The sequence below is a fragment of the Streptopelia decaocto genome, assembly GCF_964273445.1.
Source record: "Streptopelia decaocto genome assembly, chromosome: 5".
In the NCBI taxonomy this organism is placed as follows: domain Eukaryota; kingdom Metazoa; phylum Chordata; class Aves; order Columbiformes; family Columbidae; genus Streptopelia; species Streptopelia decaocto.
In genome coordinates this window covers 22,279,853-22,296,287 of record NC_138659.1, presented here as the reverse complement: position 1 = coordinate 22,296,287, position 16,435 = coordinate 22,279,853, and the positions used below count along the sequence as shown (strand labels likewise).

General features: G+C 36.6%; 1 protein-coding gene across 24 annotated transcripts in view; it reads left to right on the top strand.

The window, feature by feature from the left end:
• Nucleotides 1-939: 939 nt before the first annotated feature.
• LOC309440586 (uncharacterized protein) overlaps nucleotides 940-16,435 on the top strand; it is a 60,640-nt gene continuing 45,144 nt past the window's right edge. For all 24 annotated transcript variants that reach the window (XM_082054396.1, XM_082054401.1, XM_082054383.1 and 21 more), the window contains exons 1-4: nucleotides 940-988; nucleotides 12,921-13,116; nucleotides 15,367-15,503; nucleotides 15,813-15,904. In XM_082054396.1, the coding sequence (XP_081910522.1) occupies nucleotides 986-988; nucleotides 12,921-13,116; nucleotides 15,367-15,503; nucleotides 15,813-15,904 (428 nt within the window). In that variant the 5' untranslated portion in view covers nucleotides 940-985. The remainder of the gene's footprint in view (nucleotides 989-12,920; nucleotides 13,117-15,366; nucleotides 15,504-15,812; nucleotides 15,905-16,435) is intronic.

Sequence of the window (16,435 nt, the reverse complement as noted above, 5' to 3'; positions counted from 1 at the left end):
ATCAGTTGGATCCTCCAAATTCACTTGTCTAGATTTTGTAGATTTTTTTTTTTTTTTTCCCTACTTTCCACTTTATTTGCATAAAACTACCACAGCATACTGGTGAACATGTATATCTTAACTAGCTTGTGTTTCTCTAGTGAGGGAATGAGAATCAAGGTTACCATTAACCAAGAGGCCAGAAAATTTGATAATGTGTCTCAGCCAGCATCATAATAAATTAAGGGGCATCCCAGTTCCCTAGGGCTCTAAGTCATCACCACCCAGGTCAGTGTCAGTCCTTGAACTTTGGGTTGCACCCTTCCAACAAAGTGGCCCTCTACAATTAAAAGACACTTAAACACTTTCAAAGTATAAATTATAAATGTATAAAACTTTAGGTACCTTGCAGCTAACCACATAAACATTACAATTTGAGGATTATTATATATATGAATTATAAAGGAGGTTAATTTTTTTACTCTGAACTTTTTAACACCAAACATTACAAATATTAATTATAATGAAAGTTAATTTTTATGTTCTGAAATAATAAACTTCCTAAAGTTACCCACTAAGCATTTAATATTGATAAAGGAAAAAGGAACACATTTCATTCAGAGGGTAGCTAGGCCACTGATCGTTTTGTTGGTTATATGCATTGCTTTTGTAATTGTCTTGTAACTGTCAAAGACCTACTCATTCTCTTGCCAGAAGATGAATGGGGAACTGCTGGTTGTGGTTAGTGTTCTGCTCAGTCCTTTAGAGCTACTTCAGGGTCACTCAGACTCAGAAGCTTTGAAAACATTGAACTGGAAATTCCAGATTGTTTACAATTCTCACTTCAAGGACTCAGTCTAGTAGAGCACTTGCTTCTCTCACTCCATTTCTCCCCTTTTACTTATTTCAGCCATTACATGCTCCTACCCGTCTTAGCAAGGCACAAGAGGTTGTACAATTTAAGAACTCTGCAGTCTTGGCACAGTAGTTTCTTGAGGTTCATGGTATGGTATGTCCTTTATGATTTCACACAGTTCAAATTAGATTGAAAGAGAAGTTCAAAAATGAGCTGGGCATGAAATACTATATTATATAATTTTTTCCATCCATATAGCCAAATACATATCAAGACCAAGATTCAGGGGAAAATAAGTAATCTCTAACTTCTTCCTTTGGTGTTTTAAATGCCTCTTCACATTTTACTAAATTTTCTTAATTCCTAATTTGCATGAACTTGTCATACACATTCTTCTTCCTAACACCTTTTCTGAAGACTGGTTTATTTTTACTATTCTTTACATGCCAACAATACAGTACTTTGGCACTGTACGATCCTTCAGTGAGCTTTTCAGTAGAAGAAATAGGCCAAATTTTAATAGTCTCGACCTTGCCCATTCCAGTTTATCCACTCCCAGCTGTACATCTCCTAATGCCTACCTTAGTCATGCCAAGCTCACATTTTTCTTCACTGAGTGTTAGGTCCTACTGGCAGACGCTGCCTTCTGAGTTGAAAGTAGGGCTTATTCTCAGTTGTAAATCTCTGTGTTGTCATAAGCAAATGTGGATTTGTACAGACCTGTTGGTGATGTCAGCTTAGACAACGTGGTTACTGCTTTCCTTTTGCTGAAAGCAAGTATTTGGATCTTACATGACCTGATTTAATTTTAAAACTGCAGATTCTAGAATATCAACGCATACTAGAAAAGTTCCAGCTTTAATGGATGATCTGTTTTAGGTGGTGGGCAGGCCTTGTCACCATATGTTTATTTTGCAGCCATTTGTGAAACAGGTGGATCCTTCTTGTTTTAAAATTTGGAGTAAAGTTAATCCAAGAGCTTTTTCAGAGGTTTATTGCTGTATCCTGTAGTATATAGGCTATGACTTGTCCTGCAAGAGCCTGTATTGAGCTCTTTAAGACATATATATTAAAACTGTTATTATCAGAAAGGCTTACTAGAGCACAGAATCAGGAAGAAAACAGTTGAGAGAACAGGAGCAGTCCATTCATGTATTCCTGCATTTCATTTGTAACCTTAACATAATAATTCATCATTTGTCATCTCCTTAATGTATGGCTACTAACAGAATTTGCATTATTCAGACACTGTCAAGCAGAAACAACCACAGTGGTCCTGTGTTACAAATTCCTGTTTCAACACTCATTTGTGATTGTGTTTTTGAAAATTGCTAGAGTAAATGGTAATTTTTTCTTCTTTTCAGGACTTTGATTATTCCATGTGTGTTTCCCAAGGTACTGATTGTAGAATGAATATTTTAACCTGTTGACCTGCTATATGAGTTCTGTCCACTACACATCATAACTAGTCTTTTGTTTTACTTGGGTTGACATGAATCAAGTCATTTGGTGATGTAACTCGAAAGTACAGCTACCTACAAATCTATTTAAATGACATCTTTTGTCTCTATTCAGAAATGCTCACTTTCCAACGATACAGCAGTTAAATAGGCACTAGTGTGATGATGTGGAATCTCCTAATTGTAAAGATAAGAAACCATGAAATGTGACTTACATATAAGAGGATCCTTATTCAGCGACAGAATATATGTGAACTTCATGTTTATCATCCCAAGATCTCATATTTTTTCCAAAATATGGGTCTCCTTTGGACAGATGTTTCCTAGAGAAAATTCAGTTAATTTTCTAAAGCATTGTGAAGTAAATTTATTAGATAGGACCAATGCTACAATTTCTAGTGCCACTACCATCAGAAGACTACATGTCTGCTGGGATGTGATAACATTCCTAGTGACCCCATGAAAGCCATGCCTCACCTTTGAGAATGTGTTCTGTAGACAGTGATACAAGCGTAGCACTCTCTCTCTCTCTCTGTGTATATATATATATATATATAAATGGTTTCTCTATTACGTAACACTGTTCTAATTCTTTGTAATTTAGTAATTTGTATTTGATGAAAACGAACGCTTGATTTAAGTTCTCTTTTCAAGTAAAAAGGTAGTTTGGTATTTCCTATAACCAAGGTACTGGCTGTGAATATCAAGAATCTTTTAAAGACACCAGTAGTGAGGTATTTGGTATTTACAGACAATGTATATAAACAGATATGTTTACTTCAGGTGATGTTTTAATTTGAAGAGGAAAACAAAGCACATTCATTGATGCTGTATCAACATTAAAACATCTCAGAGGATTTAGGTGACCAGTATTAATTCCTTATCGCAAATGAAATTATTGCTATGGTGGAAGCAGAAGCATCAGTTTCAAGCTGTTGCCCAAAAATAAGTTACCAGTCATTTTGTCAGCATGAGTTGTTTGAGGTTGTAAGAGATAGTCACAGTATTTTTCCTGTTATGCTGGCCAAAAGCAGTACAGAAGAGTATTTGATGTCACACCTTCTTCTCAATTAAAGGAACACAAACCTTTAGAAAAACAAAACAAACAAAGAAAAAACAAAACCAAGCTAACAGGAAAAAAACAAACAAACAAGCAGGAAATATTGATGAGAAGGAGGGAGAGGATGGGACACTGGAGAGAAGTGAGGCTTTAGAAAGTTAGAACTGCTGAGTATTTGTATCTAACATTAGGTACCTACATCCATAGAGAGGTTTCAAAAAAGGTTACGTGTTTTTTTACGTGTAGAGATTCTAAGCATCTGTGGTTCCCACTGACTGAATGAATTACTCTTTCACAAATACATTCAGAATCTATAGCTGCATTCCCATCTAAGAGTATGTGAATGCCAGATATATTAGTTTGAGACCCATTGTTTTCTGGAGTATCAGACAGAAAAAACAAGAAACTAGTATCTGTGGTACAGTCTATGACTCTGATCTGCCACATGGTGGGATATACTAGTCTGTAGCAGGTTTCAAAGCCCGTGGGCGTTTCTTAACCTTTTGTAGGCTGATGCTGGCAGTTAGAATCTAAGACTAGAGAAAGGATGTGTCATTGTCTAAAGAAGGTGTCTCTTTCCACATACTTACAGGGTGTTAACTATTCATCTTGACTTTAGGGTCCAGACATTATGCATAGATATACCACAAGTGAAGTAAAACACAAATTTCACAGTAAGTGACTCACTCGATTAGCCAGGCTTGTGTGCGTAATGCAGGATTGTGATATTGATGTTACAAAGTGACTCTCCTAAAACCTTGCCACCAAACATAATCATGCTATTACTGTTTACTCTGACAGCAGTTTCCTTACATCCAAGGAGCTCAGCACGTTTCATAACCATAAAGCCTCCCAATGAAATAGTTAAATATCATTATCCCATTTTCTAGATGAGGCATATAGAGATTAATGACTTGCTAGAGTCACACAGGAAATTTGTGACAGAGCAAGGAAGAGATGGCAGGTCCCCCAGCTCTCATGGCTATTCTTTTGCTTACAAAATGACTCTTTCTGTACCTAAAGGAAAGGCACTCCTGCTCTTGGAGCAGCACAATTAATGCATGGACTGAAGAGGTGGATTACTGAATCAGTAAAAGAAAAAAAAAGTGTCTCTGCTGCTTTCTACTACTATAATGGAGGAACTAAGCTATTACTGGTATAGGATTGCTTTTATGTAGAAACAGGTTATATAGAATGCAAGAATCCTAAACCTGAATTTGAAGAAGATGAGGGAGGGAAAGGGGGATTAAAAGAGTCCATTAGGAGGAATTCCTGGCAGAGGTGAAAATAAAGTAGAATCCTGGAAATAATCAGGAATCCTAAATGAAAGAGCAGAAAAGCCATTAACTGAGGATCATGCTCAGCCTGACTGACCTGGGCTGATGAAGTTTCTTCTTTCAGTCAAGGGTAGGGTGGAAGATGATGCTTATGAAATCTTAAAGATGCTGGCCTACGCAGAGAAAGGGGTTGAGTGAACTTTTCAGGGAGTGTCACTGAGTGCTGACAAGGACTGACACACACCATGAGTGGCAGCAGACTTTCTTTATGACCTTGGCCGAGTCACTTAATCCCTCTGTGACTTGGTTTCCTCCTCTTCAGAATTAGGTACAAATAATAATACTTCCATGCCTCACAAAGAGCTATGGGGATTATTTCACGACTGTTTGCAAGGCATGTTCAAAGAGGAATAGAAAAGATGCAGTGGAAGTGTTGCTATTTGTTGCTGGAAACCTGTACAGTATCAAATAGCTTGTTGATCATGTCCTGGAAAATATGTTGTTAACAGGCTATTGCTTGGGAATCTGATGTTATCAGAAACCACATAAACCCATAAGACCTTCTGTCTTTCCTCAGCTTCCTTTATGCTCTTGTATTCAAGTAGTTGTGCACCTGTTATTATACAAAATTAGACAACCTCTCTGCCTGTCAAAAAAACATGCCTCTTTCTATGATGACTTCTTTTTGGCTTCTATAAATGGTGAGCCTGAGGCCCTTCAAAGCTACAGTCACGTTCTCTTACCTAGGAACATCTTGTATAGGTTGACATAAAGACAAGCAATAAACTTCTTTTAGTTACAGTTTCAAAGAAGTGGGTCCCAAATGTTTTAGTTGATTTTGAAGTCCAAAAGAATGTCCACTAGTGTGAACATCTCTCTCTTGGTTTAGGAGATTGAAAAAAAAAAAAACCAAACCTCTTATAAGCTACAGCTCTGAGCTTATTAATAGCAGATCTGTGCATAGTCTGATCACATAGTGCAGATGTCATGGGTATCAGTTGTGCACATGCAACAATGTTTCTCTCAAATTAGTCGAAACTCATTCAGCATAATCAGTCAACATTTTTTAATGAATGAATGAGAGTACATCAGCTAAGTGAGTTTATACCAGTTGGTGTTTCGTATCCTGTAGCTATGGTATTTTTCATTCAGTTCTGTCGGATCGGTGTAAGCTCCAAAGCTAAATTTAGATTACTGAACCCTAGATGCTCACTCATGAGGGAACCATACGTGCATATATATGCATTACATTAACTCCACTATATAGGTGAATCTTCTAGGCCGCAGGAACTTAAAAATAGCCTGTAAACATGTTTCAATTGTGCCTGAAGTATTCTGGATCCATAGATACAAATGACAGGCAAATAGATATTTTCAGTAACACCAGTAGGTGATATATATAAGACAGACTGTTTAGTTTTTCTGTGACTGTGGAAACAAATTTGATTGTTAATATTAAGATTCCAGTTTACTTTTGGGCTGCAAATCTCAGTAACGGGATCCTTCTTCTGTAATGTATATAGTTCCATGAACAGATGTTTACATTGGCTTAAATCTGAATATAGAGTCTGGTAAATCACTAGTAAATAGTAGTCACTGTGGCTTATATGAAGTATTGGATATGTTTGCAGGCACACCCAAGCACTCACCTTAAAAGCACATAGGCACAATACTATTTGTCAGCTTGCCTAAGACGTGAGATAAGATGACACAATGTTCACATGTCATTGCAGTTGTATGACCTGTTCGTGTCAGGTGTTTCTCCCAAGCAGCACATAAATGTGGCAAAAAAGCTCTGTAGAAGCAATCTATTTGATCACTCCCTTTCTACTCTTTTATAGTCAAGTCAAACCTTTTTTTAATTTTGCCCACTAATTCTGATGTGAGACTCCCAGTGTCATCATCTGACTAGGACTTTCGGGGTGTGGACCATTATTGTTACTTATAGAGTACCAGACTTACACTAAAGTTGGCAGGGTTTAAATCAGACAAGAAAAGCATGAACATGAGCAAAGACAAGAAATTAAAGACAACAAGGAGTTGAAAATTTTTATTATGTGAGAAATTATAATTTTCATACATTCTTCTTTTTTTTCTAGCAAAATATATAAATTAATAGCTTACTGAATTATCAGATAGTTACACATTTATCAAGAGTATGTTTAATATATTTCTGTGAGAGTTCAAAATATACCATGTAAATTTTAGTTGCCTCTTACAATGCACTATTTTAATGTAGTCTTTTCCTGAGCACTATAATTAGTTATAGCTAGAGCTATTTTGAGCAGCAAGCAATTCTACTGTATTATATGTCAGTGTATTTTTAAGAAGGGAATATAATTACTGAACGAAAGCAGAATAGTGTTCCTTTATAAACAAAGAATGTGGCAATTCTTAACAGCCTTATAAATAAGATATAAATATTGACACACTAGTACAAGGCACAAGAAACACTGCAGGAAAAGTAAATAGACATATCTCTTCCTATAATCATTATGATACAATTCTCATAGCCTATTAAGAATCCTCAACACTAAATTTAGACTGTAGAATGTGTTTCTAAATAGCTTCAGTTGAGTACTTTCAAATTACAGAAAGTATGCTGGAGGACTGCGACAATGATAACATTCTCTTAATAGCACTAATACTGTACACTGAGCAAACCACTTTCATTTTGAGATTAAATGTAGGATATTGCAGAAATTTCTTTTTATTGCCAAAGTAGGAGTCAGGAAAGGAAATCTTATTTTTAATACTTACAGGACTTTTTCTTAGCCTTCCATCTGGGGGCAAGGAGGAAACAAAGAAAAAGACTGGGAGAGCTTGGGAAGGCAGCTGGCACTTAAAAGAAGGCAAGGATGTTTAGTAATAATTTTCTTTGTCAGAACTGTAGAAAATAGTGTTTGGAAGAAACAAAGTTTCTTTCTCTTCCTTCCCACTTACTGTTATTATTTCATAGAGTCAGTTTGGAGGTCTCAACAAAAGGTGTATTTAGTTATAATCTCATCTCTTCATATCTGTAAAACCACTTCTTATGCACTTTTTTTCTGAAATAATTTTGGAGTGGCCACTGGTTTATCATTCATTGACTCTCAGCACATCTGAGGTATCCAAGTGAATAGTTTGTCAGTTCTCCTGCAAAGTCCAAGACTCAGTGGTATATCAATACTGCACACTGGGAACATCAAAGCAGTTTGATAAGGGTACCAGACCCCGACAAAAACAACCCTAACGTCTTTTACCTTGTTATTTGTGTATATATGTTGGCATTAGCTGAAGCTTTCTTATGCTTTCTAGTATTTTGAATCACAAGGTAAGTTACCAGCTCAAAAATAATCTTTGGCTCAGAAGTTAGAGAGCGAGCTGAAGGCTGTTGAGGATCATGAAAGCAGTTGGAGGTCTTAATGTCAGTGAGGAAAAAGGGAACAGACTGCTTGGTCTGATTTGACATAAACAGCTTTTAGTAGAAAAAAGGTATTTCTAGAGAACTCTGCCAGGGTGTGCAGTCCTTTATTCAAGAAAACTCTCCTTTGCTTAGGTGAGTAGATGGTTTGCCCTCTGGCCACCATGTACCCTTTGAAAATTTCACCCACTGCGCAGCAGGGATCCCCTTCGTTTCAGTGTTCTGGACTCTGGCCTCACTCCCACTTTCCCTGGCTTGCTCCTCAAATGAATTGACTCACCCTTGATGGCACAAGTCTAATGTGATTATTTTAAAGAAAGACCAGCCAACTCTGTAACCTGGGCTGCCATACAGTCAGAGATCTAAAAAACCCCAAGTGGCTAAGATTCCCACAGGAACATGCATTGAGGGCATTCCGAGCACCAGGGCAGTGCATGTGCATAGAGCATAGGGTTGATCTGCATTTGCACAGTAGTTTCAGTATGCAGCAAACTTTGCAATCGTGGTTTCACCAGAGTCAGGAAATCACCACTAGTTCAGTTAGTACATAATTTGTTGTCTCAAAATTGTCCTTTCAGTTGTGGAGACCTGAAAAAGAGTTATGTTTTCAGAATTTTTTAAATGGCAATTCTGGACTACAGATAAGTTACTACTGAATCAGTGTCCTATGTTTGATTAAGTGGAAATACTGTTCCTTTGAAATAAACCACAAGCAGTATGTTGTTTAAGAGCTGGGACAGCAGGTTTACAATTCTCACACTGTAAACTGATCTGAGTCTTTACCAGCTTATTCAGTGTAGTCTTTTATTAGTGTCATAGGAAACATAAGCATATTTCTTGTCTTATCTATGCTTCTTTATAAATACAATATTACCAAGATTACAGCAATTCATCGCCTGACATTTATATACCTGCCCATCAAACCAAATATTCATATCCATAGTTATTGCTGTGCAGAGTAGCCTGGAGTGATAGTTCTGATTCCTCTAGTTACCTCTCACTGTCTCCCAGGCAGTGGTACCTCCTCCAGTAGTACAGGAGGTCTTTCACACGTGCATTTGTAAGATCCCATCTCTTTGTTTATGTGTTTCTAATGCAATCAGTTGACATTCCTCTGCTGTGTCATTTATTTGATGGTGTTGCCAGTATGCAATTGCATTTGTGGTGTGTAGCGTGCATTTTCATCGCTATTTATAACGTTGGTATCAATGGTAAGTTTGATGGTACAGTAAGAGAAAAAAGATTATGATCTCTTCTCCAAGGGACAGTAGAAGATAGGAAGCAGTGTCTTTCATAATGGAATAAGGTAAATAAAATGTTACTCGTTAGTTAAAGGTGATTAACTGAAAGAGAATACAGTTATTTAAATATGCTAAATCTTAAAAATAGATAACGTTCTTAAAATGCTATCAGCATTTTGAATTTTAAGTCTATTTTAAATGCATAAACATTAAGAAGTTGAAGTTTTTTGTGAACAATCTTTGATTCATTGATTCCTGTTATTCACTGGTTAAATAGTCATGTCTGTGTAATGTCATCCAGCTTATGGACTTTTCCCAGTCTTCAGCAGAGAGCTTGTGAAAATGCTTCTGAAGAAAAAAACTGTTTGGGTTTTAATGCAGGTCAGGTGCCATAACTTCAGATATTTCCCACAAGATACATGAGATAAAACAGCTTCATTAACTCTTTGCTATGAGAAAATGCTTGGTGGTGTTACAGTGACTGGAATTTTCTGCCTTTTCCATAGAACATTTTACTGGAGCTGCTCATGAAATATTAGTAAGGCTGTTGTACAGCATAATTCTGTAGATTTTAGTCACCCCAGTAGCCAAGGCTACCACCTTGGGAAGGGTTACCTGTGGTGGATGCCGTGGTGGAGGTCAGGGGTATGATTCACCCCTGGGAGCGGGTGTTGTCATTGCCCCATCTGGGCAGGGAGTCCCGCCTGTGGTGCCCCAATTTCCACGGCGGCAGCAGGGCGGGCCCCGATTGGCCACGCCAGTGCCCCGCCCTGCTGCCGATTGGCCGAGCCTCCCACCTCCTCCCTCTCATCTTGCTGGGGCAGCCACGCTGCCCAGCTGCAGCTCCGCCACACTGACCACAGAGGCACCGGAGGATGCCCACGCATCAGCACTCGGGAGATAAGGTGTGTTGTTGGGGATGTGGTGGACAAGGGTGCTCACTGACTGGTGATATTTATTCTCAGAGGCTAAACAGTAAGTCTGTGGCTCATCAAGAACGTTTAGAAGAAAAGAAAGGAGAAAATTACTCATAAATAATGGGATTAGAAAGGGGTATACAGGACTGAAAATTAAAGCATTGGCAGGATGGACTTGCCAGTCCTGGACTTGCCAGGACTGTGTTTTTCAAATTACAGAAAAGTATTTATCATATTAATTAAATCCTGTATATGTAAAGGCTTTTAAAACAACTTTTGTCTCTATTCAGAAGTTTGCCCAAGGCTCTGGAGAAGCAAACCATCAAAGTGTCTCTTCCCAAGTCCACTAGACTTTGAAAGCCATAGCTAACTAACTAGCACCCAGAGACATAATTGTTGGCCTGAAGTCATATTAGACTAGATGTGGAAGAGGATTCTTAAGGTAGCAGCTCAGGTACTGCAAAGATAAGGGTCATATAGTCTTCTAGGAAGAAGGGTTTGTATCTGTGGTAAGGAATTAGAATGTTTTTTATCAGATGAAGGAACTGAGGATAGAGTTAACCTTTCATAATCATATCCAATTAGAAGCTTGTAAATATAATTTATTTGCCAGAATTTCCTATGTTTCTATTTTATAAATATTTACTTTACGTTTCTTTACATTTTCATGGAGAAAAGGTAAATTTGTGATGCAAGATAACGTAATTGCAGAGTATGTATTGGAACTTGGGTTCCATGGAAGTTGTTTTCTGCTTCTGCCTCAAGTCTCGATGTGGAATTTTGTAAGATGCTAATATCTTTTGCTCATCTAAAACCTAGTTCCAAAGGATGACATGATGAGACTCATAGAATAGGCCTTGAACTGTTAAATCAGAGAGCTGATGCAAAGTGAAGGCATTCAGCCGTGTTTCAACTTGTGCTTGTGTTTCTGGCTCTCTTCGAGTTAGAGAAAGAGGAAAGGAGGGTTCAGATTGGTTTTCTGTTGTGGTGGAGTGCAGCTCCAGACACTTTTCCAGTCCCAACTAAGCTAGTGCTAAGGACTCTGTGCTTTGAAATAGCACATCTAATTAGAAACAGATTTTTTTTCTGTCTCTCCATGAGTCACACAAAGATTTCAACAACACACGGACTGGTTTGTATTAAATCACTGTTTACCCCATCTGTTGATATAATAGCACCTATGCTGTATTTAAAATTTAATTAGAGGTGGGCCATGTCAAAATCATCACAAGAGATTGGATAACCGCACCCAGCATAGATTCCAAAACACAGTGCTTACCAGGATCACATTTAAGTGACATTTTTGTGAGACTTTTGGGAGGGATAGACTTCATTTGCTTTAAAGGCATGATAGCTCGCACATACAGCTTTCCTGATTGCTGCACTTACTGGTTGTGACACCATGCAAACCTTAATCATCTTCCTATAGGAAATCTGTCAGCACTTCACTGTCACCTGTTTTATTTTCTGTTGACTCAGTGGCTTTTTAAAAAGTTGTTTAAGTTCAGAGTTAAGTGCATGGTTCTTTGGAATTGTGTTCTGAAGGTTTCCCCCCTGCTTCCAGATGATTCTGTTACTTATTAGCAAATACAAAACCGAATGGTCGTATGCGTTCATGCACAAACTAGGATACATAGGTAGACAATACAAATTGAACATATCTCTTATGTTGCGCTTGAAATGTTTTAAAAAATCTCAAGTAAATATCTTAATTCTTTCTGTTACAGCTTATTGTATCACACAAGGCAACCCTGTAGCAGACAGACATGAAAAATAGCATTATTACATACTTCTTGTGATTTTACAGTTGTATCAGCATTTTTGTGACTGGAACGGGGAGATATTTGTAAGAAGTAATGGCCTTACAAATTATGTGGTGCCATGGTTGAATGTTTAGACTTTGAACATCTTTGAACTTTAAAATCCAGTATTAAACACCTGAGAATCCTGTGGGGAAATGTTTCCTTTCTTTCTTAGAAACAGTTGACCATCAGTGTCAGTATTACAAGTGAATTATAAAGAAAATATCTTTTCTTCCCACTGACTTGGCTTCAGTCCCACCTCTTAGTTATTTTTGTGAATTTCTGTACTGGGTATAATTTGTTCTTAACCCACAGGAAGCATGCACTAACAATTCAGTATTTCAAAATTGTTTAGATGTTCCAAAGGACTTTGTGAAAGTCTTCTTAAGTCCTTCAGAAAGCAAATATTTTTAAAAACTTCAAAGAGTTCCTGGCATTTGACAATAGATTTCTTGGCTGTCTCTGGGAAGTGGAAGTAGGGAAAGCAGTAAAAAGTGAGTATGCCAGTCATGTTTATATCTACAAAAAGCAGTTTGAGAGACCAAGGATTGAGAATAATGAAGGAGCTGAGCTAAATCTGCCGATTCAACAACGAGGGAGTTTCTTTCAAGCCTCTTCTAGTCCAAAGTCGTAGTGCAGCAGACATGGCTGTTAGTGGATTGTTGTCATGTAACCAGAGAATTTAAATTTCCATTAATAATTTAATATTTTAAAATCAAAATATTTGTGTTATTTATTGCACTGTTCTGCAAGTGTGTATAGGTAATTTATTTTAATTTATTTTCTTCCAAATACATGAATGCAATGAAAGCCCAGCTTTCTAGGCTTGTTCTGTTTCCTGACCTGAAGAAAAGCAAATACTTGTCAAATATGACAACTACTAAAAATAAGTTACTATAAACTATATTGTCTTTTTGTTCCACAGATGAGGATACACTCCAGCTTTGTTTTTTTGTTCTGTGGGATATTTTTGCCTGGAATCCTTGGTTTTCCACAGACAAATAACTCAATCGATTGTGATTCTCTGTTACCAAACTATGAAACTGAACCACAGACTTCTGCACCACCATATATTATTACTGCATCTTTTGATAACTTTGAGCCAGGAAATGAAGTCCAAGGTAAATAATCTGAATGTCATTAAATATTTATCTGTGTCTCTCAGAATTACCAGTCTTCACCAAAATTCCCCAATTTCCCTCTAAGTCTAGTTTTGTTTTGTTTTTTAATTTCAATCTTGTTCGTCTATACCCGAGATACAAATCTTTTGGAAATGTTTTTTTAAATATATATAAATAGGTATGTATTTGTATAACTGACAATACATTATCTGTTTTTTCCTTATCTACTAAATACATCAACTTCATGCTATAGTTTTTGTGACAAAATGAAAACGAAATGGGGCAGCTGGCCAAACTGAACTAATAATTAGTCGCTCTTTAACTTAGTATTTAAGTATTTGCTGTTGTATCTGGCCTATGCAATACAAAGAGATCCTACTCGTTAGATGTTCGCATGCTGTCATCTTACAGGAAAATAAAAAATCAGGATACAGTATAAGGCAACTCAAGAGTGAGACATTTTGAGTCATCCTTCTAGGAGCTGCATCCCAGATTTTATCAAATTGCAGGGGTGGAGCTATTGTGGCTTAAACCACCTTTTTATCTTCCTAATCCCAAATTGCCCTCTGTATGGAACACCTTGAAAGCCTTGTTTCTCCACACTGTGATGCCATCTCATGGTGGTGTCATACTTTTAAGTGGCTTGCTAATGCTTCTTTTTCCAGCCATTTGCTAGAAGGAGCATGGAAGTGGAAGTGAGTTGTATGCTGTCATACGTCCTTTGTTGTATCTTAGTAGCTGAAAAAGAGCATTATTCACTAAGTAGCTACTGTCTATCTGGAATTCTGTTTTACCTGAACCTAGTAGCATGGATGTGCTTCCATAGAGAGTGCTATGTAGAGAGAAGAATGGAGAAGCATTAGAGTCCTATCATAGCTGCCATTCTTGGAAAAACATGTGAATAACTCTTTCAAGGATGGGAGGGCTGTTTGACTACTGATAGCTATTTTTAAAACAGAATTACCAGCAAAATGATGGATGGATTTAAGTATCTGCAGACTGTTCTCTGTGAGGTTATATGGGATTTACCATAAAATATTGAATCCCAGTGCTACTAACCTTGCATTTTTTTCCCCCCCTTTATTTCTAACCATGCTTTTCTTTCTTTGGAACTACTTTTCTATTGCTTCAAACTGTAAGCACCCAGTACCTGGTCTCAGGGAGCTGCATAAGGTTGCCCTTCCATTGAGTGTATTGCAGTTTCACCTGTGGCCAACACTCCTGCAGTTGCATCTGTGCTTGATTTAAGATTGCATTCGAGGGTTGGATATCATCCATTCTGTGAGACCTGCGAAAAAATAGTGAATTAGGACTGAAAGTTGATGACAAATAGGAAGGCTAATTATGCAGGTATTTGGAACGTTAAATTGTCAAGGTGTGATTGGTCCTTGCCTTGACTTCAGTGTCATTCCAAGTTTATCTGTCCTTGTTTTTAAAGACTACACATACCTTTGGGTATAAACCATTAGTCTGATTTTATTTGCAGAAGTGCCTAATACTTTCATTAGCAGAGCAAGTTTATAATAAATGATAAAAATTTCATTATGCATCTTGAAATTAATTTTTAATTTGGATATACAAAAAACATGAAACTGCTCTTTTCTGTATTTTTCTGAGTTCCTTTAGTAACAAAATTTGAGTAAAATCAAGTAGTTCATTATTACTAATTTTAGTATTTAGTACTTTTAGTATTTAGTAAATTTAATAATTAGTACAAAATATGAGAGCCAAACTGTCCAGTTTCTCTTTTTCCAGTTGTAACACAAGAAAAAATGATTCTGCAATTCTACCTTAGGCAAAAGTTAATATTTTATTTTGAAACAGAGATAGAAAGAAATGCAATTCTCTTCCTCCCATAGTTATTTTGACTTTGTGGGCCTAATTACACAGAAAATAACCTTTTGGTCAGCAAGGCCATTGGCCAATATACTGAGTATGCATGGGGAGCAAATTAGATTAATAAGAAAGTTGTAGAGCAGAATTGCTTTAAAAATTGTCAGTAAATAGTATATTCCATGTTCTTTTACACAGAAATGTCTCTCCAAATTTCTTCCTTTTCCTTTATTGTCATTGTCTTGGTAATTAATAAAAACTGTCATTAATCTCAACATTTTAAAAAACTGTAAGGGTTTTAAGTAACTTTTGTACATGCAGTCTTGTGCTTTGGAGTGAGGGAAATTAGTTATGAAATGTTTAAGAGGTTTTAGTTGTATATGAAACTTATATTTCTCAAAACATCTGTTTTCACAGTGACTCTAGAAGCACTTAAAGATGTTGGTTTTAAAGGATTTAATCTACAAGCTCGAGAAATAGAAGGAGATGTTCCTGTTGGTACTTTTAAAATTACAGATCCAAACACTAAAGGCTTGGACTGTCATAATGCAACGGTAAGTGTTCAGTCTCTGGAATACTTACTTAAGCTTGTTTTCCTTTTAAATACTTTGATCAGAATTGATAGAAAAAGTAAGCATTTTTCATATGGCAAAGTTATTTCATCAGTAGAGTTTAAAAAATTAGAATTTGTCAAGAAATACCTGTATCTTCTATATGTGATATGAATCTAATGTAGAAGCTACCTGGCACTTTTTAGGAAGACGTCAGTGTTACCTGTTGTAGTAGAGACTGTTCCCCTAATAATATAGGTAAAAGTAACTTTTGCATCTTATATCATTCTATGTATTTCTTTTTAATTCCAGAATTCAGCAGTAAGTCATGCAAACTCAGACGAGAAAAAGAAAGTTACAACAACATGGATTGCTCCACATGGTGTTAGAGATCTTCAATTTATGTAAATAATTGCTTTTGTTTAATCTTTTTTCCTTGGAATTTTATTTCTATGGATTATTTTGACATGAATCTGTGTTGCTGCCTCTGGTGATTTTGTCTTGTCACAATCGTGGGTTTTTTTCATAGTTTGTCATAACTTCCCACTGTGTCCATCAAATAACATGATTTCCATATCAAAGTATAATTATGAAAGGTAAACACTCTCCTCCAGATGTTAATACATGTAAATAATTTCATTAAGCACAAGGTTATTAATGGATCTTTGAGTAACCTGTTTTTACACTTTGACCTCTTTATTTACAAGAGCAACAATATGAATGTAACCAGTTCCCCGAGTAAGTGAAGTTCAGACTCTATTCAATAATACCTTTTCTTATTTTGAACAACAGAAGAATAATAGTTTGATGTAGATGATTGTAAGATAAATTTAAAACTAAGTTTACAACCGACAAACTAATGGCTGAAAATAGAAGACAAATTTATCCAATGTTTACTGATACTTGCAGATCTGAAGCTTGTAAAAATAGCGCCT